The 21,261-nt window shown below is 41.8% G+C and overlaps 1 protein-coding gene across 2 annotated transcripts in view; it reads right to left on the bottom strand.

The window, feature by feature from the left end:
• Positions 1-19,827, bottom strand: part of b4galnt4a (beta-1,4-N-acetyl-galactosaminyl transferase 4a) — a 155,708-nt gene extending 135,881 nt beyond the window's left edge. Inside the window, exons 1-3 of one of the 2 annotated variants that reach the window (XM_031283034.2) lie at positions 19,751-19,827; positions 16,205-16,256; positions 8,373-8,645 (exon numbers count right to left, since the gene is read on the bottom strand). In XM_031283034.2, coding sequence (XP_031138894.1) covers positions 8,373-8,514 — 142 coding nt within the window. In that variant the 5' untranslated portion in view covers positions 8,515-8,645; positions 16,205-16,256; positions 19,751-19,827. Of the gene's footprint in view, positions 1-8,372; positions 8,646-16,204; positions 16,257-19,750 lie in introns of those variants that run through there. The other variant, XM_031283035.2, reaches the window with a different exon arrangement.
• Positions 19,828-21,261: the final 1,434 nt, after the last annotated feature.

The raw sequence follows: 21,261 nt of genomic DNA, 5'->3' as shown, positions 1-21,261 counted from the left end.
GCAGAAAAAAACAAGCAAAAAGTTCAATTAATGAAGAGGTGTTAAAATTCAGTTCACACAGATGGGGCAGCTCTCAAAGCAAGTATGCACAGTTGTACAAACACAAACACAGCTCCAGAGTAAACTGGAAACTTTCCTCTTCTCTTGAATATCTTTCCTCATGACTGGCCACAATAGAAAAAGGGAACAGTGTTTGACAGCGCTCAGAGAGCTATGCTGCACTCCTTCACAAAGTAGCTCACATGGTAATCAAGCCGGCGAGCAGGCCTTTCAGACGCAAAACAAAAGAATGACAAAGTGCAGCCCTTGTCCTCTCTCCTTCTCGTGCTCTCTTCTCTCGCCTCCTCTGATACTCCTACGCTTCAAGCGGAAAAATGAGATAAAGATGGAGACAGTCAGATGTGAAAGATAACTTGGATGAGAGGTGAGATGGAACGAGAGGAGATAGAATGTAAGATGTGATATAAAGAAAAGCTGTAATAATACAAGATAAAAGAAAATAAGTCAAGAATATACACTGCTCAGCTCAACTAAGCAGAATGCAAAAATGCTACTAGAGTTTCACAGACCTGCTGTGGAGCAGTGGGGGGCCTTATTACCACCTCTATCACATACTTGTTTTTTTTATCCAATTGTATATATAGCCAAATATAAAGCACATGATATAGTTTATATATAGTTTATAATAGCAGCCAGACATGTTAGTGAAAGCCCTTAAATGTCAAAGTGAAGAAAACATTCCCACTCACTGCTGCAAGCTTTTCTAAATGGAGATGAATTCCTATCCCGCCTCCAGATCAGGTTCCATGAATGTGTAAATATTCATAAGTGAGCATTGAAAAGTCAGAATGTGCATGATAGTGATTTCAAAAGAAAACAAGGGTGAAAGGAAATACGAGTGAAAACTAAGAAGAGAGATGCACACTGGGGCCGGCACGCTACGGTCAATTTACTCTCTTATATCAAGTGTATCCATTGTTATGACTTTTCAACAGAGCTGCAAAAAAAGAATCCACAAAGCTGATTTCAATGCAACCAACACCCCTGTCTCTTCTGTCTCTGAGGTTTATCCGTCCCTCGTCTCCGATCCTTTCTCTGTCTTTGCTGCGAGCCAGCACAGCCTCGAGGAGAGGTGACCTTTTCCGTTAACCACCGCTACAGAAAGCTCATTCTGAGCAGCACGGGGCACACAGAAACACACTCTTTGATGATTGATTGAAATCCTGCAAGGTCTGGATCACTTACAGTAAGGCAACACCAGAGCTGATACAGCCCAGCTATGAAAGAAAATCCTTCTGCAGAGGTGGGGAGTAAAGAGCGGAACCCAGCTCGAGCGCAGGGAAACTGACAAATCCCATCATGGCAAGGATCATGATCGTCTACAGTCGATACTCCCACCTGACATCTGTCTCTATGGCACTCCCACTTTTCTCTTTCGCTCTCTGATGGTTTCTTATTTCTTAACACCAGCAACTCACTGGCTTTCTGATTCACACTCCCCTCGGCTGTGTCTCCCAGCAGTGTGCTAGTAAAGTGTTCATATTGTGTGGGTTTTTATCTCTCTACTGAGGAAAATTGGTCTTAATTAAATCTCGATGGCATTGTTTAACAGTGTGATTGCTGCATTATTAGACACTCTTGCTGTATAAGGTGGATAGGATACACCTGAATAGCTTTCCACAATTAACCTGAATAGCTTTCCACAATGAACTTCATCTGATGTGTACACACCCATGTAGGAACCACAGTTCCAGGTACAAACAGATTACACCGATTGTACATGGTGAAGGGCTGGGTTTATTATAAGTCACAGCCACATCCACTCCTGGTGCATCCTGCTGCATGTCCCACCTGTTGCGTGAGAAGGGTGTCCTTCTTCTGCCCTGTTCCTCCTCCCCAAATGCTCGTCCCCCACTCACAGCAAGTGCGCCAGCGGGCAGACAGTGCCATCATTCAGCTGCTTCCTCTTCTGCTCGGCTAAACACTGGGGCTAAAGTGCATACGGCAGCGAGATCGGTGAGGTGTGCGGACACAGTCAGATGCAATAACACACTCGGTAAAAACCAACTACATTACACATTCATATTTCCCTCTCTTTTACACTAAATCTCTCTGTTCCACTCACTAACTCACACACACACAAACACACACACAAAGAGACAAATCTCCTGCAGCAAAGTCGTGGCAGTGGGCCAGAACTCTCATATGCATGGTGCAGAGCTGGTACCTTGATGGTGGCTTGTTAGGCAGGCCAACACAAATTTCATTAACCCCGAGGTTAACACACTCTGGACTTGTGTTTTTCCAACGCTGTTGCTCACCTTCCAACCTAGCCACCCTTCATCTCCCTATATCCACATTTTTTAATCTTATTGCAACACTTCACGGTTGTGAAATGCACGGGCGGGGGTATGGGAATGTAACACATACTATGTGTGAATTATTTTAGCGCAGCTCTAAATTCTGTCCAGTAGCACTGTGCATTTGCATTAGCAAGAAAACAGAAATCACGAAAGGGAGGACAAGAGTGTTAATGCATGAACATAATTTTAGAAATGCACGTGTACATGAGAATAAGCAAATGCACAAATATGACAACAGGCACAATGAAATATGAGCCAATGCATTGTACATAACAGATATAAGACATTATTTCCCCCCTCTTAGTCCGTCTGTTGTGTCCACCTCCAACACAGAGGTCCTACAGCATCTAGGCACGTTGAGGATGCAGTGTGAGTTGTTATGGCGACATCATTCATCCTGGCTGTGGAATTACCCAGAGACAGAGATTTACTGGGTTGGTCAGGTAAGCTGTGGGGCAGATTCATGGTTGAGCTTCTGACAGTCCCCATCCCAGCTCCCCAGACACAAGCTAACAATGGACTGACTGCCACATGCGTATGCTTTTACGGCACAACCCTTTAAATGAAATAAGAAGTGAAAGATACAGTCGCTTCAAATGAAATGACTGTTTCGTATATAATGCTGTTTTCCTATATCGGTAGTGTTATATCTAATCATTTCTCATGGATAGTGAAGATATATGCACAGATTATACTGTAAGATTCCAGTTTTCAATTTCATAATCACAGCACTGGAAACAGGTTTCTGCAGCAATAACTTCCATCTGAAAATCTAATTATTTGCTCGCACAGTATCAGACATATTTCAGTTAAGCCAGCCAAACAGTATGGCTCTAAAGAATATAAATCACCACATTAGTAGGGCTACAATTTCAAAATTCACCCCTTTCAGAATGTCTCCTGATGAAGAGCTTTTTTTTTTCATTTTCATCTGATTAACAAAGCTCTTCCACCGTGATATAAAGGCCCAGCATTCCTAAATGGAAGCAATTTTTAAAAGCCGCACCACCCAGCTGGGTTCACACGTGTCACCGGTTTAACATGCCCAAACCACTTTGTGGATGCAGACTTGCAGATTGCACCCACGCTGGGTACGGTTTTCCTATAAAAGCTGCTAAATTCAACTGTCACGCACCTAAGATATACAACATAACTGCATCGGAAATTGCTTTTTACTAAGCATTAGGTTGTTTATGTCTTTTTGTTCTGTTCTTCCTTCTTCCATTAACAACTGTTCTGTTTCATCAAAGGGGAAAGTAGGCACCGAGCAGCTGCATTATTCACAAATCTGAAAAGGTAATTGACAATATTCATTGTTGCATGAATAAATGATCACATAAAAGCTGCCATGTACATTACGTGTTTAATCCCTTACACACACGAAGACGGCAAAGCGGTTCTGGCCGAGGTAAAGCAGACCGACCTGAGAACCACAAGAGCTAAAATTAGGGAAAGTGACATCGGAGGGCATGGTTACCATGACAGCGAGCCAGCCTGAGGGTGTTGCTGCTAAGATACAAACCACAAGCCAAATCCAACTTGATACTGAACTGCAACTTTATCCAAGTGTTTGAATGTGAATGTGCTTCTTTGAATCAGTTTTACCTTTCTCTCAAGAGATATGAACACGACATTGCATCCAAAAGTTGTGTGTGCGCTTTATTTTGAGTCTCTCATGAATATTAAAAGCATTCAAGCTTCCTCAAAACCTGTGAATTCATCGGCCTTGATAAAATAAGCCCAGCGAGATCCCACCACGTTCCTCTCCCATATGTTGTCTCCATGGGCAACCAGGCAGCCAATCTGTCGAGGCCCCTGAGACTTCCACTTCCGACTTCCTCCTTATCCCTTCTGAACGGTGATGATATGAAGTGTATGTGTGTATTATGTGCCATTTTACAAAAAATATAGGCAACATATTTGTGTGTTTATGTGGCGGTGGTTGAGTGTATGCATATGTGTGTGTACCTCCACATGTGTAATCATAGTTAATCAATAGAGGCCTGTATGCAGCAGCCAGCCTCCTCCTCCTCCTCCTCCTCCTCAGTGGACCTGTTGATGCTGGAAAACAGGGGGGTTGTTGTACAACTGGGTGGCCGCATAAATGTGGCACTCATCTAATATGCACTGCAGCACTGCCTGCCAACACACTTCCTCATTGACATTCTGATTAAATAAAGCTAGTCTGACCAGTGTGCAATTTGAAAACTATTTAATTATACCTTTTTGGCTTCCCGCGTCTATGGAGTTACAACAGCTACCTTGGCTTTTAAGAAAAGATAAATGAAGGCCTCAAGAAACACCCACACATACACAAAAGTCCCATTGGTATTGCTCATTGTGCTGTTATTATACGTTTTTGACTGGCCTATTCATTAACAAGAGCAGCATATGTAAATTATACATTCATACACAAAGCAAATCAAGATTGTTCTGTTGTTTGTGCGTTCCCTAACCTACAGTTTTCTCGTCAGGCATCTTTCATAAGGTAGAAAGTAACTTCAACTTCTAACGTTTTTAGAAACTAAAGTCCTCACTTCTCTAACTACTGTTCGTGTGTGCCATTATCTCCCTGATGTTCCTTCTCTCTCTCTACTTGCTAGAAAAAAAGAAAAAAGAAAATCATAAAAAAGGTGAGTGCACTGCCTATCACCATTCAATCATCAGTCTTTCACACAGCTCCATCCTGTACTGAATAATTTAGCAACAGAAAATGATGGTCCATTTCATATGTTTGCGGCTGGCTTGGTGTCTGAATGATGACAATTCTGAATCAAAAATGACCTGATGACACTTCTGCGTAATTGATTTCTTTGCCTACCGACCACAGTGGGATCTTAATGACCACATATGACTTCCGAGTAATCATGTGCCCGTCAACCTATTCAAATAAGTATGTAGACTCACTGGTGTTAATTGTACGGTTGCCATTATATAGACAAGGTAATACATAGTAGGGCTGTCCTCGACTAAAGAAATTCTTAGTCGACTAACACTTATATGATTTTGTCGATTAATCGATTAGTTGATGCAATCGACAGAGCTGTGCTCTTTGAGAGGTGATTAAGACTAGAAAAGCACAATATAAATGTAGTTAATGAACCATCTGTAAAACTGACTTTCTCCCCAATTAATCCTGCAAAAGCACCACTTTAAATCTTGTGTTTACCAGAAATGTGCTCATAAGTTTCTTGGAAATGAGTAATTAAGCATGAATAACCATAAAAAATGACTCATCAACTAAAGAAATCTTAGTCGACTAAGACCAAAACGACCGATTAGTCGACTAATCGACTAAGAGGTGGCAGCCCTAATACATAGGTTGCCTGGTTGGGTAAGTAATGTAATAGCTCATTTAGACCCAGCAAAACCCATTAAACATAGGATGTAAATGTCACTAGCCAGGTAAAAACAAAAGCATTCCTACTTGAAGCTTGGTCAATGCAATCAACACCTGCCGAGAGTGCTTTCCTTTCACTGCCACACCCAGACGTTGTCAGCCAGTCCACAGAGACTTTTCCTTTCCATTCCATGACTGGATTCCCATATATTGTCTTTTTTGTGTCTCCACCAGGATACACACAAGCGGGTTCATGCATATTACTGCCAATTGCAAAGAGTGGTTGCAGCTGGTGGATTTAATGCACCAAAAAGGTATCGATATAGGAGAAGATAGACAAAGGCGACCAACGTGTGTAAACAAAGCACGATTCAAAGCATTCACAAAAGCCATTGCGAATGTTTTACGCAGTAGAAAATGTATTCAGCGCGTTTTGCTAGGTCTTAAGGATACACGCAATGTGTTTCAATGAGAAATGTTGAATTTATTACAAAATCGTGTTTGTTTGCCATGAAGACTCTGCAGGGTACCATTAAGAAGGCCTCTTCTCAAAGTCACAGGCCTCTGCCCCCTCATTATGTTGACCCAGTCAACCAACACATGATTGTACACTGAAGTGAGTAGGCTGAAGTTTGAAACACTTGACAGAATGTGTATAAAATCATCAGCTGTAAACCGTCTCCGACACACTTTAAGTTATTATTCACAATTAGATAGACGCTGCCTCAATGGGGCACTTTATGCCAAGATGTTTATACAGTAAATCTTAGGTCTGCTGGTCATATGCCAATAAGACATTATCTAGTGGAGGAAATACTAGCAGCAATCAGTCTGATACATGGGCTTGCTCAAGCAGAGGATATGCATGAGATAAATCTAATTTCCTCAAAAATGAGGACAAGTGGAGTGGAAATTTGACAAATTGTCATTTATTATTCAAATAAGGCAGGACTCAGGCCAAAAATAAAATTACATTATTTCTACCTGCCCCACCTCAGTGCTATGAAGAAATGAAGTTATTTGTGTGGAGAGAATACTGCCAGCCTGATATGAATATTTACACACTTCATGGAGCCCCATTTTCAGTAATGGCTACATCTCACTTAGAAACTGTCGGTGCGAGAGGGGACATGTTATTCATAAGAGGTTAAGTGAGTTGACCTGCTCAGATGCGTGCTAAATGGAAGACAGTCAATTAGACACACAGACCAGCAAAATACAGCATAACAGCTTCCATCCTTGCAAGACAGTCGCAGCAGACGAGTCACAAAGGCAGACTATTAGTGGTATCCCTCAAATGAGAAACACAGTGATATTGAAAATGTCAGCGTGCAACAGGCTTTGTGATTTCAGAGAATGAAAATTGCCATGCTCTTGGGCAAGTTAACACAAAATCAACAGCAACAGTGCAGCGACAGCAAAATCACAAAGGCTAAAGAATGCAAAATGCAATGATATCTGATATATCTGCTTGTATAGGAGGACTGAGAGTGACTATTCATTACATTAACTTTAGTGTCTGTATGTGTGAGAGCACCTTTATATGGAGCAATGCAACACAATAGTTCCCCACAGTTTTAAACAACCCCCCCCGTAACTAAATCTAAAGACTAGTCTGTCGCTGGAAAAAACCCACGGCTGAGATCAGAGACAATGAAATGATCCCTGTGTGTCAGTAGCGTGCGTCCGTGTGTGTGTGTGTGTGTGTGTGTGTGTGTGTGTGTGGTGTACACTCTTCAAGGACATTAGAATCATTGGGTATCACTTTACACAGACAGCTGCAGGAGATAGAGTACACCACCATCCTATGTTGAATCTGTAGTAGGTGATGGTACGTTACATCACCCAGCACCTTGTGTCAGTATTTCTTTCATTAATAGTTGTTATTTCTGTACAATGCTCTGCATCATCCACTGTTACAACCAGCCGTTCATGCTGTGCACAGTGGCTGCAAGCTATCAAGCACTGGTAATAAGAAGCATTACAGCAGCAGGTGGAGATCTGCCTCCCCTGTAGTGCCAAACCCCTGGTATTTTTCCAAGTCTGACTGGCATGCCTGTGACCTCTGAAGCCACCTTTTTGAACAGCCCTTTGATTATTAATGTTGAAGGCGGGGGTCTGGCTTTGGACCTGGCCAAACACGGCGGTGCTCTTTACTTAGGCTGCAGAAGGAAACTATTGCTAATTTATGAGACGCGCTGCATCTTCGTGTTACTTCTTCTCTAGTCCTACACATCACACAACCCAAGGGAGAACAATCAGTATGTGAAAGCCAGCAGGGCAGTTGTTTCAGGGATTTTTCATAAATCCATGAGACAATAACAATATAAAGGGACTTTATGTTTATACTGACCTCATGAGTTTGGGTATCTGACACTTATTATATGTGCCTTATATGTGTTAGGCTACTATGTGGTGAGTTTATTTTGGCCTTGTCATGTCATGTTAATATCCCTATAATATTCCTGCAGGAGGCAGCTGTACCGGTGACTTTATTGTGATGTTACAATAGTTTATGGTATTACCTTCTGAGGTATCAGTAGTCATAAAGGGGTTGTTAAATAGCCTTTAAAATGTCTTAAGGGGCTTTTTAGTTCTCGCATAATTTTACAAAGTCTGAAAGTGTATTACATGAGATAAATAGACAGGTTTAACGCATGAAAGCCTACCTTTTCCGTAGTTGAAGTGGAGTTTGATGGTCTTGCCCTGGTTGATGTGCAGGTAGGTGAACCACACGGCGGAGGTGAGCAGTACCAGCAGCAGCAGGAGCTTGAACTGCTTCCGGATCTTCTTCACGGGGAAGCGCAGCATCCTGGCTCGAACATCCTCCGGTAGCCGCCCGGTAGATAGTCAAAACGGGTCCGGAAAGTTTTGTTTCTGGTTGTCCTAGCGACTCTACTGACTCTACCTCTCCCGGTCACAGCGACGGCATCCCAGGCAGCCTGTGAGTAAACAGGGAGTGGTACTTGAACTACAGCCTTAAAGCGCGTCTCATTCCTCCGGATCCACGGGGTGACAGCAGCGCCAAACTCGTCGAAACCTCAGATCTGGGTCCAAACACCTCTGTGGCAGTCATTGCTATTGAATAAAACCCCGTCTCCCCCTTTTCCTATGAATAGCGTGGCTTGTAAACAGGCTTCCCTGCTGGAGTTTCCAGGCGGCTAGGGTAGCAGGGAAAAGGCTTGCAGATCAAAAGCCGCTAAGTTCAGTTAAGAGTGTGGCCGAGGGAACAAAATAGCAGTCCGGCGATAATCTACACAAATCCCCTGCAGCTCAAGCCTTTGCTGACACCACGACGCTGATTATTTTATCGGCTACTCAAGGGTCATCCCCCGCCATGGGGTTAGCGCAAAGTACCAAAGAGCAAGAAGAGAAATGGAGTTCCCATGTGGAGAGGTGATCGGACAGAGCATTTCCACAGAGCTGCAGCACTTGCCATACAGAAAGACAGTTTTCCTGCAGAACAGACGGATGCTTTTGAATCTTGAAAAATGGCCTTCAGTGAAATATGACAACCTTCAACTGACTGCCCATTGTGAAGGTAACTTGATCAGGGAAAGGTTAAGGTGGGAATCAACCAAATATTGTCACAGCCCTGTGCGCTCTATCTATTGTTAAACACAGCTGAAACTGAGACTCTGGCTTCCGATCGAGGGCAGCGGATTCAGATGGAGCGCGTTTTTATTTAAGTGACGGGAGAGGAGGGGCGATCAGCTGTCATCCCCATACTCGGGCTGGTTTGAAGCCCCGCGGCGAGTAAAAACTGTGAATCCTCCATGGCGCCGAAACAAGAGAGAGGATTGTTAGAAATATTCAGATGTGAATGTCCGATTTACGGTCCAGCTAGGGAACAGATGTCCATGTGCTCCGGTTGGTCCGCTATCTCACGGCAGGTGCGTTTCATCCAATTCTCCCAAAGTACCTGCGTTGACCGAGTCCACCGTGCGTGCGGGAGAGATCAATATCAAATAACCTCATCCGGATTTAAAAAAGAAAAAAAAACAACAAAAAAAACGGCGGCGATGCACTGCCTTGTGTTGTTATTCTGTCATGAGCTTTTTTCCCTTTAAAACGCCGCAACAGCATCGTCCAACCCGCTTGTCGCCGCGCGCAGGGAGAAAAAACTGAGCTGCAGGAAGGGTGTCGCGGAGAAACCAGCAACAAGCAGTGATGTAACCAGGATAGAACATGGTTTTGTTTTGCTACAATGAAACACGTAACGGTATCTCTTTTCACTGCACAGCTCAGTACGCCCATCAATTGAGCATCTTAACGGTGCAGAGCAACCTAACCTGGGCAGATGGGGTATGACGAGTCTGGCATCCAATTACAACCCTGCAAAGGGTTCAGAGGAGGCGGGACGACAACGTTTGCCCTCACCGGTGCTTTGTACTGGTATGATCCATCATCCAATAGCTGAACGCGAAGCCTGAGCCTTGTTAAGCTTTCCCCGTTCCCTCTGAATTCAATGCCCCATGCTCATTTCAACAATGATTAGTCGATTTGCAGGTAATGGAGAAAGAACTCAAGAAATTGAATTACTGTAATTGATCCAAATACCATCTGTGCAGAGAAATACTCATTTTCTGTCAGTGTTGGGCTCTGAACAGTTAATTGTCTTTCAGGAATTATCATTCTTCATAGTAGCTCTTTCCATCAAACTGTTAAATCCCTGAACTGGACGGCGCCCTCTCTGATATCACCTGGTGATATAGCTTATTTGATATTTGTATTTGTTTGAGATCAAATTATTAGATGCCTCTTGCTTTTTACAGTAATTCCACTGTCCCACGTCCTAAGTCCTATGTAAAAAAAAAAATCAACTCCAGTCTAATATTTAAAGGGAAGGAGACAAAATATTATATATATATATATATATATATATATATATATATATATATATATATATATATATATACACATCATTTACATATTTAATTCGGCTGAAATAACATCCCTTAAATTGGCTTTGCAGTTCGTTACACAGCTCGTTACAAAGGATTGCACGTTTTGTGTGTGTGTGTGTGTGTATGTGTGTGTGTGTGTGTGTGTGTGTGCGTGTGCGTGCGTGCCTGCGCGTGCGTGTGCGTGTGCATGCGTGTGTGTCACACTGACACCCTGTGGCACCCTGCAGACACACTCAGGATATGCGCTTGACTGCCGCCCTCTGGTCAAAGATAAAAGAGCAATGACTACATTAAAAGCAACCGGGTCTTCACTAACCTTATCGTTGAAGCAAAGTTGGTTGTGGTTCAATCTCATTAGACACAATACAAGCAGAGAAATAACAAGTTCATACGCCTTTTATATTCCATCTTACCAGCCACAAAACTAGTCATATTCATTCATATTTTCGCAACAGATTGATCCAGTTTTCACAGAAGGAGGGGGGGTTGACTAAAATAGAACTGAATTCAGATAATTACATCTGCTCAGGTTGATTTTGGGCAGAGCTTAATACACTAATAGGATAATAGTTGTTTCACAAATCCATACTACTACTACTACATAATAATAATAATAATAATAATAATAATAATAATAATAATAATAATAAGCAGGGTTTCACGTAAGTAATGTGCTCACACTGGACAAGTGAGAAAATAAAGTATAATAAAAATGTAAAAAAGTATGCATAGTGAAAAAAACAGGTTTGAGTGTGCTATCAATGTCTACAACTTTCCCAATATGTAATGCACAAAATAACTGATAAAGCTACTCATAGCTGGAAAAAAAATCTAATCATGGATGGTGGTGACACAATTACATTTTCAAAAACCTGTTCTTGTCTCTTTGTTAGGTTTAATTGTGATTCTGAAGTCGCAGTTTAATTACTGTCTGACAGTGTAAGTATTGTATCATTTTCTGTTAGGATAAAATGTTTTAAGTATGTTGATTTCTTGTTTACAAATGAAAAAAAAACAAAAAAACATTATACTACAGATAATATTATATAGTACATACCATATGGTATGGAGAATTAGGACACTGGGAATAATGAAGGTGAAACATGTCCCATCCTGACTGGTGACATCAAATTTAACAAGAGATTGAGGAAGATGTCAGTCATGCAGTCTCTACACACACAGTCTATATCCTTGATGTTCCACTTCCGGGATTGCTCCGGTGCCGCAGGAAATTCAGCCGGATGCATGGATTTTCCATTTCCTTCCGCTTTCTTCGTATTGGAATTTTAAACTTGGTGGATTAATGAGGACTATTTTTTACTGCTCCTCAGATCTCTGCAGGGTAAACTGAGACAGCTAGTTAGACTATCTGTCCAATCTGAGTTTTCTCGCGTACGACTATTTTGCAGCGGCTCTGTGTGGAGCTTAGCAGCGCCCATGACGATTCTGATTGTGGAGTAGCCAGACCCTCCTTCAGCGCGCTTTGGAGGAGGGTCTGGCAAAGCGAGACTACTACACACACAATTCTGAGTAAGAAGATGTCTCATCAGGTAGATTAAGTAAAAAATATCTGTGTGTAGGGGCTTTAATATAAAAACAAGCATAATGAAATGTAACATTCACTATATGTGGACATGCATTAAACATGTGGTTTATCCCCAGTTTAATACAAGTCCAATCATTCAGCTGTAGCTATGATAAGCTATTGATGCCATTATGAATCTAGATTAAGGATGAAAGGGCACGAAACTTGGTCTCTAAGAATATGACCTCATTTTAGTTTGTCCCAGCTGTGCCTTCTGAATCAGTCGGACCACAAACAATAATCCTCTGTCTCCGTGGATTAATAATGTAATCTTCAGAGCAAACACTGAGCGTAAATGAAATGCTTAGGTATTCATCTGGGCCGTATTGAAATGAGTACTTAGTGAATGACCTCAGCCAAACATCATTTACGCTGAAACAAAAACTTCACGGCTTACACCTTGCTTGGGCTGTTGCAGGGTAAAGTGAAGGTATTTCATCATACACACTGGGTTTGAAAGTCATACAAAGTGTGTAATCAAATAGTTTCATGTTTTTTTTGTTTTTTTTGTCCTTCTCTCTATTGGCTGCATGACATTATCATGGGCCTTTGGAGCCTCTGATTCTATACCTCTTTATCTTTCATCGTCTGACTTGTTTTTGTTAGACTGAAGACAAAAACAAGTCTATTTTCTACTCCGTTGATTGGACCTGACATTCTGTCTGTCTGCTCCACTGTTATTTCTGTTTCATCCGGGAACAGGCGAGCATCCAACGCACAGCAAGGGACCTGCACACTTTAAACTTACATTAAAGCTAGACGGAAAGTTTGACACCCTGCTTACGGCTCCATATATTGGTGAGTAGCACAGGTAGAGAGAAATTGGCTAAGAGAAAAGTTTGATATTATCTGAAAACACTTTCACATTCAGGTACACCTGTCTTTCAGTTTCAAATTTAACTTGTGCTGTTTTCCCTCTCTGCCTTCTCCCTCTCTTTCCTGCCGGCAGAAACATTTGGCACGTAGGTACCACCCTCCAGGGATGTCCATGCTTGGATGAATCCAGGAGGAGGAGGAGGCGGTGTACAGTGGAATGATATGGACAGAGAGGGTGCTCAAGGTGGGGACTGATAAAGGTAGGGGAGCTGCTGTCTCCTGGGGTATTCCAGAAACCAAGCCCACAGGGAGGAGTGAATGCCCAGTTGGCTGTGAAAGGTGTCAAAGTGTGGCACTGAAGTTATGATATGACTGAGCACAGCCGAGGGGGAGGCAGCATCACTAGGGGACTCAGTATGCAGAGAGCATCATCTCAGAGTGTGATGGTGTTTGCATTTGAACAGAGAAGATGCGATGCGGACAAGCAAGAGAGGAGGAACTGGCCTCAAAACGAGGCTGCCACTGCTTTAATAAGAACGTTATCTGATCCAAGACTTGCAGCTTTTAAAAACTGATCTCCTTTTACTAATGCAATGCTTGTCTGTCTTTGTCTATCTCTCCCCGGCTGTCTGTCCCTCCGTCCATCAGCCTTCCTTTCCTTTAGTCTCTGCTAAGCATCTCTCCTCCGCCTCCTCCAACCCTCTTTTTTTTCCCAGGCAGCACAGCAGCTCACAGGCTTTGACAAGAGGTCTGAGCTAAAATGTCACAGGGATTAAGGGGTTTTGCTTCCTGCATCCCGCCGGATCAGTTCTGCCTGCCCTCTGTGCTTGAGCTTCCTCCTCCCCAAACAGGTGTTGAGTGGCATTTCTTTCTGCCCCGCTGTGCCCTATTGAATTTCCTTCTGGTCTGGGGAAATAACATTCTTCCAGGAGGGAAACAGAAGATTGGGAGAGGCAAAGTGAAGGTATGAGGAGGATTGGGGTGAAAAGAGGAGTGGAGATGAAGCAAGATAAATTGAGAGGGGCACGGATTAGGGGAGAGGTTATTATACATCTAGAAGAAATGGGGAATGTGTTTTCTTTTTGGTTAAATGACAGTATTCCTGGTACAGTTAGTCCATACTGTATATTCCTCACCAACAAATGCATGCACGTACAAAGTAAATGGTAGACATGTTTTAAAAGTTATAGTTTCAGAAGTTTGAGAAGTTGACTTTTAATTAATTTCTACATTCACCCCCCGCCCAGTATCCCACACACACATACCAAAGACACATGCACTCTTCTGCAGCTGTTATCTCCAAATACAGTTAGACAGATCTGAAAATTAGATCTCTCCAGAGATGAGCAGTTCAGACGGAGCGTTTAATATCCCACAGCTACAGCTGCTGCCATTTTAAACAGCATTCTGCAGTGTTTTCTCTGACTCTGTCTACAAAAAGTTTGAGTAACAATCCCACACGCGCTCACTAGTCCACCTTAATCTTTGCCCTACAGATCCGCAGCTACTGGAATTTTCTCAGTCCTCAGAAATATTGTCTGTGGTGTTGTTGTGCATTGCCGTGGCGAATTACACAGTGAGCTACATTCCCATCTGAACAGGTGACGTGTCAACAGTAAACACAGCAACAGTAGCTCAGCTGCCAGTGTTATATTGGCTGTAAAATTGGGTCTTCTTCAGTTTTCTTATAACGTGTTTATTCTGAGGATACAGTCACAAGGAAGTGTGCATTATCAAAAGATAAGAAGACAAGAAGATTTTTGTTGACAATAGTCAGGCCTTTTTTCTCAAAGCACAGATTATATTTATCATTAAGCTACTAAAGAAACTCAAACAACTGAAATCAAAGTGACTACTTTATGACTTTCATCAAGAGTGAATATCCATGCGTGGCCTCTTTCTTAGATGGCAGAAAAACAGATTGACAGAAAAAAAACAGCAGTCGCACAAAATAAAATTCTACCAACTCATTCATTCATTATGTTTTGTGCTGTATGAATGTGCTAAGAGAGAAATCTAGGTCATTTCTTCATCATTAGTATGCCAGCCAGGTGTAGCGCAAAGAGGATTAAAGGGAAGTAATGCCAATGGGGCTCTCTATGCCTATCTCCCCTCTCCCCTTCTTGCTCTTTCTCCCTCTTTCTCTCTCCATATATATATCTCAAACCAAACAATCATACTTAAGTGCTCCCTGCTGTCACCTCAAAGAGCATATCCATGACAAGTAGCCCAGACTTGTAATAAAACATTCATGCATTACCCAGCTCCAATGTTGAGCTTGTTTCAAGCCCATTAAACAAGGAATATTTTCTCAATTTCAATTGCGACGTTATGTGAGATCATAAAAGCCAGGGCCAGGTACTGCACATGGGTGCTTATAGTGTCTCCCCTGTGACTGCTCCTCCCAAAGAACATGGTTTTTGAGGTGGAGGAGTAGTGCTGAATTAATCAAATCTACAAATATGAGCAGCCTGGAATAGGTCCTAATGAAGTTGGTAAGCGCAAAGAGGAATTTAGCATGGGGGATGGACGTACAGCAAGCCTCAATATACTATATCAGTTATCTAACTAGCATCTATTAGCCAATAGAGTGCTGCAGGAATGAGTCCTAAAAAGATTTTCACGTTTTGTTCTACAACATAAAATACTTTAGAAAATAACCCATCAGAAAGGAGGAATGACATGCAGCAAAGGGCCACAGATTGGAATTGAACCCGCAGCCGCTGTAGCAAGGACTGAGCCGTTGTACATGAGGTGCATGCTCAACCAGGTGAGCTACCCAGATACATGATACATGGTTGCTCTATTCTCTACTTTTTTGAGGAAACACAAACATAAGTAATTTGTAGCTAGGTAAATCATTAAGTAACAATCATAGATAAAAATAGGTAACAATGCATTCCTCAGCAACAGCTGAGCAGGATGCATCATTTTCCTTGAGCGAACAATGTAGTGTAATATTTAGGAACATGAACTTAATTAGGAATAATTGTTAACTATTGGCTGTTTACCATTCAGAGTTAATCAACAATTATTCAAAAGTAAGAGTTAATTGTTAGTTATACATTTTTTGGCAATTATTTGCTGGTTTGTCTCTCACTTGTTCCTTTGTAAGTATCCATGATTTTACCATATTACGCACAAAACCAAAATAATACAAATTACAAAAGTTTACTCAAGAGAGTGTACTCACAAAGGTGTCTATGTATCCACCAGCCAAGGATTCACTGAGGTGGGTGTGTATTCTGCAAAAAACAACATGAGCAAGTGATAAATACAAAGTTGTCTAAAAATATAAATTTTGATGAGCTTTAGTAAAACAAAACAAAAATTCTCAACAGTGTTTCACAAAGCATCTGTTGCCACCCCAGTTCAGGTCTGAATCAGTGACTGTAAAAAGAAGGTCTGAATACATTAAAACAGCAATACCTGATAAACCATAGACGGGTTTCCTGTTTACAAACATTACACGGTGCGTGCGCATACCAGGGGCAGAAAGCCAGATAGAGGGTTTTCACGACGCGTCATCAGACGCGTCATCAGACGCGTCTGATGACGAGAAGTCGCTATGTTGGAGGTACTCCACATCACAACAAAGCACAGGCACTGAAGTAGATCCCGAACGACGTCAAGGAAAATGGTTAATTATTGCCGTGTTTTAGGTTGTACCAATAGGTCAGACCAAGAAAAACATTTGGAATATTATCGACTTCTAAAAGTTATTAAAAACCAGGGAGAGGAATGAGAAGTTATCAGAGGAAAGGAGGCGCTTGTGGTTGGCAAAGCTCAACCAGGATCTACGAGGGAAAAATCTGTCTTGTTCGGTCTTTGAAATGAAAATAAACGATTGAGAGTCGTTAATGACTTGGTACTGCGTCTCCCTCACCCATCCACACACCATCTGGTTATAGGTCTCCAAACTTTTGTAGGATTTAAGGTCTTCCGCTGTGTATGGGCTCGGCGAGAAAACCAGGTAGTTGACTATATCGGGATATGCAACTGAAGGAAGAATCACCGGGTCGCCATGGGTCCTAGAAGAGGGAGCCAACTTGTAGGGATCTGTACCGTCAGTAAACTGTAATTTCTCAAAATATCACGTCTTTTTGTGGTCCTTCCCTATATGCCTTTGCATCTTGGACGCGTTTTGATGAGCTTTTCTGTTGTTTAGATATAAAGTATTAAAGCATCCAAAGTGCACAATACTCCATTACTCCATTCAGTTGTTTACACCGAGTGCCTCCAACATGGCCGCGCATCCAGGTTACCGCCCAGAATGTGACGTCGGTGAAAACCCTCTATTGGTGAGCTGGTCCACTACTGCAACAACCTTAAGCTTTCCTTATTGTTTGTATATAGCTAACTGCTGACTCAATAAAACGTGATTTTAGTTGGATCTGTTTGTCTGTCTTTAATTTTGCAGTGTTACTGTGATATATATGTATGGCTATAATTATCATTTTAGGCTAATGTAATAGCCAATGTTAGCAGCAGGGTTACCCCTGAGTGTACCCCTATGGTTGGTTTATGCGTTAAAATAATGGCCAGGATTTCCAGGAAAAGGTACGCTATGTGTGTCTCCATTTCAAAACATCACTGCAGGTTGACTGTTTTTAGCAGCAGAGGTTGATTGTGGGCGAGAGGGCGACAACACTGTCGTGGTTAGCTCGCCGAAACTCTACTGCCGCTGTCTCGGCAACGTTAGCTAATGTCCGCTAGCATATAGGCTAACTATAGCCAGTTAGCTTTGTGTGTAACGTAATAAAACCCACCCCTCGTAGGAGCGAAGCTTAAAGCAGCCATATTATGCTCATTTTCAGGTTCATAATTGTATTTTAAGGTTGTACCAGAATAGGTTTACATGGTTTAATTTTCAAAAAACACCATATTTGTGTTGTACTGCAGTGCTCTCTCTCACTGCTGCAGATCCTCTTTTCAGCTGGTCTCTGTTTTAGCTACAGAGTGAGACCTCTTTTCTTCTTCTTCTTCTTCTGTACTATCTTTGATTGCACTGCACATGCCCAGTAGCTCAGATGTAGATCATGTCAGCTAGCTAGCTCCATAGACAGTAAAAGAAAGGCTGTTTCTACAACTTTGGTCAGTTACAAGGCAGGATTAGCTGGGAGACTTCTAAATGAGGGCGCACATGTAAGTAGTTATTTTGTAGATTATGGTGAACTTGTGTGTGTTGTAGCAGTGCTTTGCTATTGAGAACGAGGTAGCATGCTAGCGTTAGCATGCTAGCGTTAGCCATAGCGTTAGCATGCTAACGCTACGAGCTAATGGTTGCGGTTAGCCTGCTCATTTCGGCTTGTGACGTCACAAGCCGTGCCGATTTTGAACAGCTCACCCAGAGACTGAAGGCAGGACACATTCAGAAACTGTATCTCACTCTAAACACCATGGGTGGATTTTTTTCAAAGTTTGTATGTGTGTGGAAGCACCAGAGACACAACATAACACCCCAAATCCCAGAAAAAGTGATTTTTTCATAATATGGGCACTTTAATATTTTATTCAATAACATTATGGTAGAAAAGGAGCACTAACGCCACAGGTCTTATGTTGACAACGTTGACGCAGATATAAGAAACTACGAAGGCAGTCGTAATATTTACCTAGCTAGCTAGCAGGCTAGGTTAACGCTGTTGCGCTAACGTTACCAAAACATCGGCGTAGCTTTAGCTAGCAGTCTAAACTTGTCTCGAGTCTGGACCTTTAACTGTCTATAGTCCGGACTCGAGTACTACAGCCCTGAGAGGTAGATATCATTTAGCTGAACAACTGAACAAGCTGCAACTTTTCTGATTGATACAATGGGAGCCTCTTGCATATGACCCCAATCTGCCCTTCTTATGGCTTAAAGCCATAACCTCCGCCGGTTTTTGTCAAAACCATGCTTCCCCCTAGGTATGTTAAACACCAGGCACCCATCACTGGCTCTGTTTGTACAATTAACCACGCAACAACTCCTTGGCATTTTGGAGCATCTTCTTTCTGCCCCCCGGTTGCGTGCGCAAGCAGTGATGACGTTGCTGAGAAATCCATGTATTGAAGCTCCAGTCAATGTGTGGAGGAGGTAAAAAAAAATCTGTTAAACTGCATTAACGTTACATTTTCTTTCCTAACAGTAAGGTGTTGGCTTGAATATTTTACCTTGGTTATTTTAAATGTAACGTTAATGTCACATTTGAATTTAAAAAAAATAAATAAATAAAAACTTTATAACAAAGAAAACTAAACAGATTTCCGATTTTACCATCTCAAAAAATAAGCATGAATCAGTAGATTCAGGTCTTTAGTGATTTCCGAAAGGTTTAACGTTAACTAACGTTACGTGAATAACTATGGTGATTAGCTAGCTAGCCCCACTGTAACTCCAACCAATGCCATTCATGTAGCTAGCCCCTCCCCTCCAGTGCATTCAATGTAAGATACATTTGGCAAACTCAACTTATTGTTAAAGAAGTTTCTCTTGTAAAGGCTGAATATATTGTTGTTGTGACATAAATGACGAATAAATATCAACGTGCCTGTTAAAGCTTAATTCTGTTTTACAGTCATATCACACTCTGCTTCTCCGGCTCCTGAGCGTTTGTTTTTGTCCCTGTTAGCATTTTTCATAACGTCTTTTGGGGCTTGTCGTCTTCTTTTTTTTTGCCACCAATGATGGACTCGTCGTTTTATGTTCTTTTTCTGCAGTGAAAACATCAGGAGACACCCGTCAATGGGAGACACTTACATTTTGAGGAATTAATTTGTGGCAGCAAACCGGAATCCACTAACGTGCACGAGAAGGGTCATGTGGCTGGCCGGGTAGCTGAGCGCGCTAGCCTAGCCCTAGCATATCTAGCTAGCACTAGCAAGCTAATTTGCTAGCATGTCAAGAATCTCCCCACTGAGAAGCTGAGCTCACAACATTAATGAAGCCATTTAACTTAAATGATTTGAATCATTGATTATTTGAATGTACACAATCTGCAATTTAATGATGCATCACTCTGGATCCATTTCCATAACCTACCTATGACAATATTAAATCAGTCTTTTTTGTTACTATTATTATCAGCTCTCATGATCATTTAGCTAGGTTTATAATATGGCAGACTTGAACACAAACGCCTGGTAGTTCTTCTTTACCCAGCAATTTTTACCAGCTAAAAATAATTTTGAAACATTAATCTGTAATTGTATTTTCCTCTTTTTCACTGAGCTTGTAGACAATTTTTTTCACTGAGCTTGTAGACAATTTCAATTGTAAAATTACAAATGTTATTGATGCCATTGCTCCCATTAAGGTAAAAACTGTCTCTGATAAGAAAAGATCTCCATGGAGAAATGCCATACTGGTAAGAACAGAAAAAAGAGAGTGTCGAAAAGCAGAACGCAGGTGGCGAAAAAACTAATCTCCAGGTCCACTACAACACCTATAAAGAGAGACTTCGCACTTATAATTTGGAACTGAGGAATGCAAGGCGGTCCTTCTTCTTGGACATTATTGCCAAAAACAATAATAATTCACGTGCTTTGTTTGCTACTGTCGATAGGTTAACAAACCCTCCAGTACCAGTAGCATCTGAACTTTTATCCACAAAGGCCTGCAATGATTTTGCCACCTTCTTCAATGACAAAATTCAGAAAATTAAACAAACAGTCAGTGCTTCCATATCGAGTACAGGGTATGTGTTGTCACAGTGTCCAGGCAAAACAGATTCCAATATGACCCAATTTCATATGATTAACCGTAAAAACCTAGAGGACATTATACAACATCTGAAAACCTCCTCCTGCTGCCTTGATATTCTACCAACGGGCCTTTTCAAAAATGTTGCAGATTGTTTGGCTACAGATCTTCTACAGATTGTAAACACGTCTCTTCTCTCAGGTATCTTCCCACAGGCCCTGAAAACTGCAGTCATTAAGCCACTCTTAAAAAAGAACAATCTAGACACGTCACTAATGAGCAACTATAGGCCGATATCAAACCTTCCATTTTTAAGTAAAATCATTGAAAAAACGGTTTCTCAACAACTGAACCTTTTCTTGTCACTAAACAACAGTTTTGATGCATTCCAGTCGGGTTTTCGACCACACCACAGCACTGAGACAGCTCTTGTTAAAGTCTTTAATGACATCCACTTAAACACAGATAGTGGCAAAATTTCAGTCTTGGTATTACTTGATCTCAGTGCTGCATTTGATACGGTCGACCATGATATATTACTAGACCGATTGGAAAACTGGGTTGGCATT

This window comes from Sander lucioperca, chromosome 7 (assembly GCF_008315115.2).
Source record: "Sander lucioperca isolate FBNREF2018 chromosome 7, SLUC_FBN_1.2, whole genome shotgun sequence".
Lineage (NCBI taxonomy): Eukaryota > Metazoa > Chordata > Actinopteri > Perciformes > Percidae > Sander > Sander lucioperca.
Note: the sequence above shows the minus strand (reverse complement) of the source record. Positions and strands in the feature narration are given on the sequence as shown.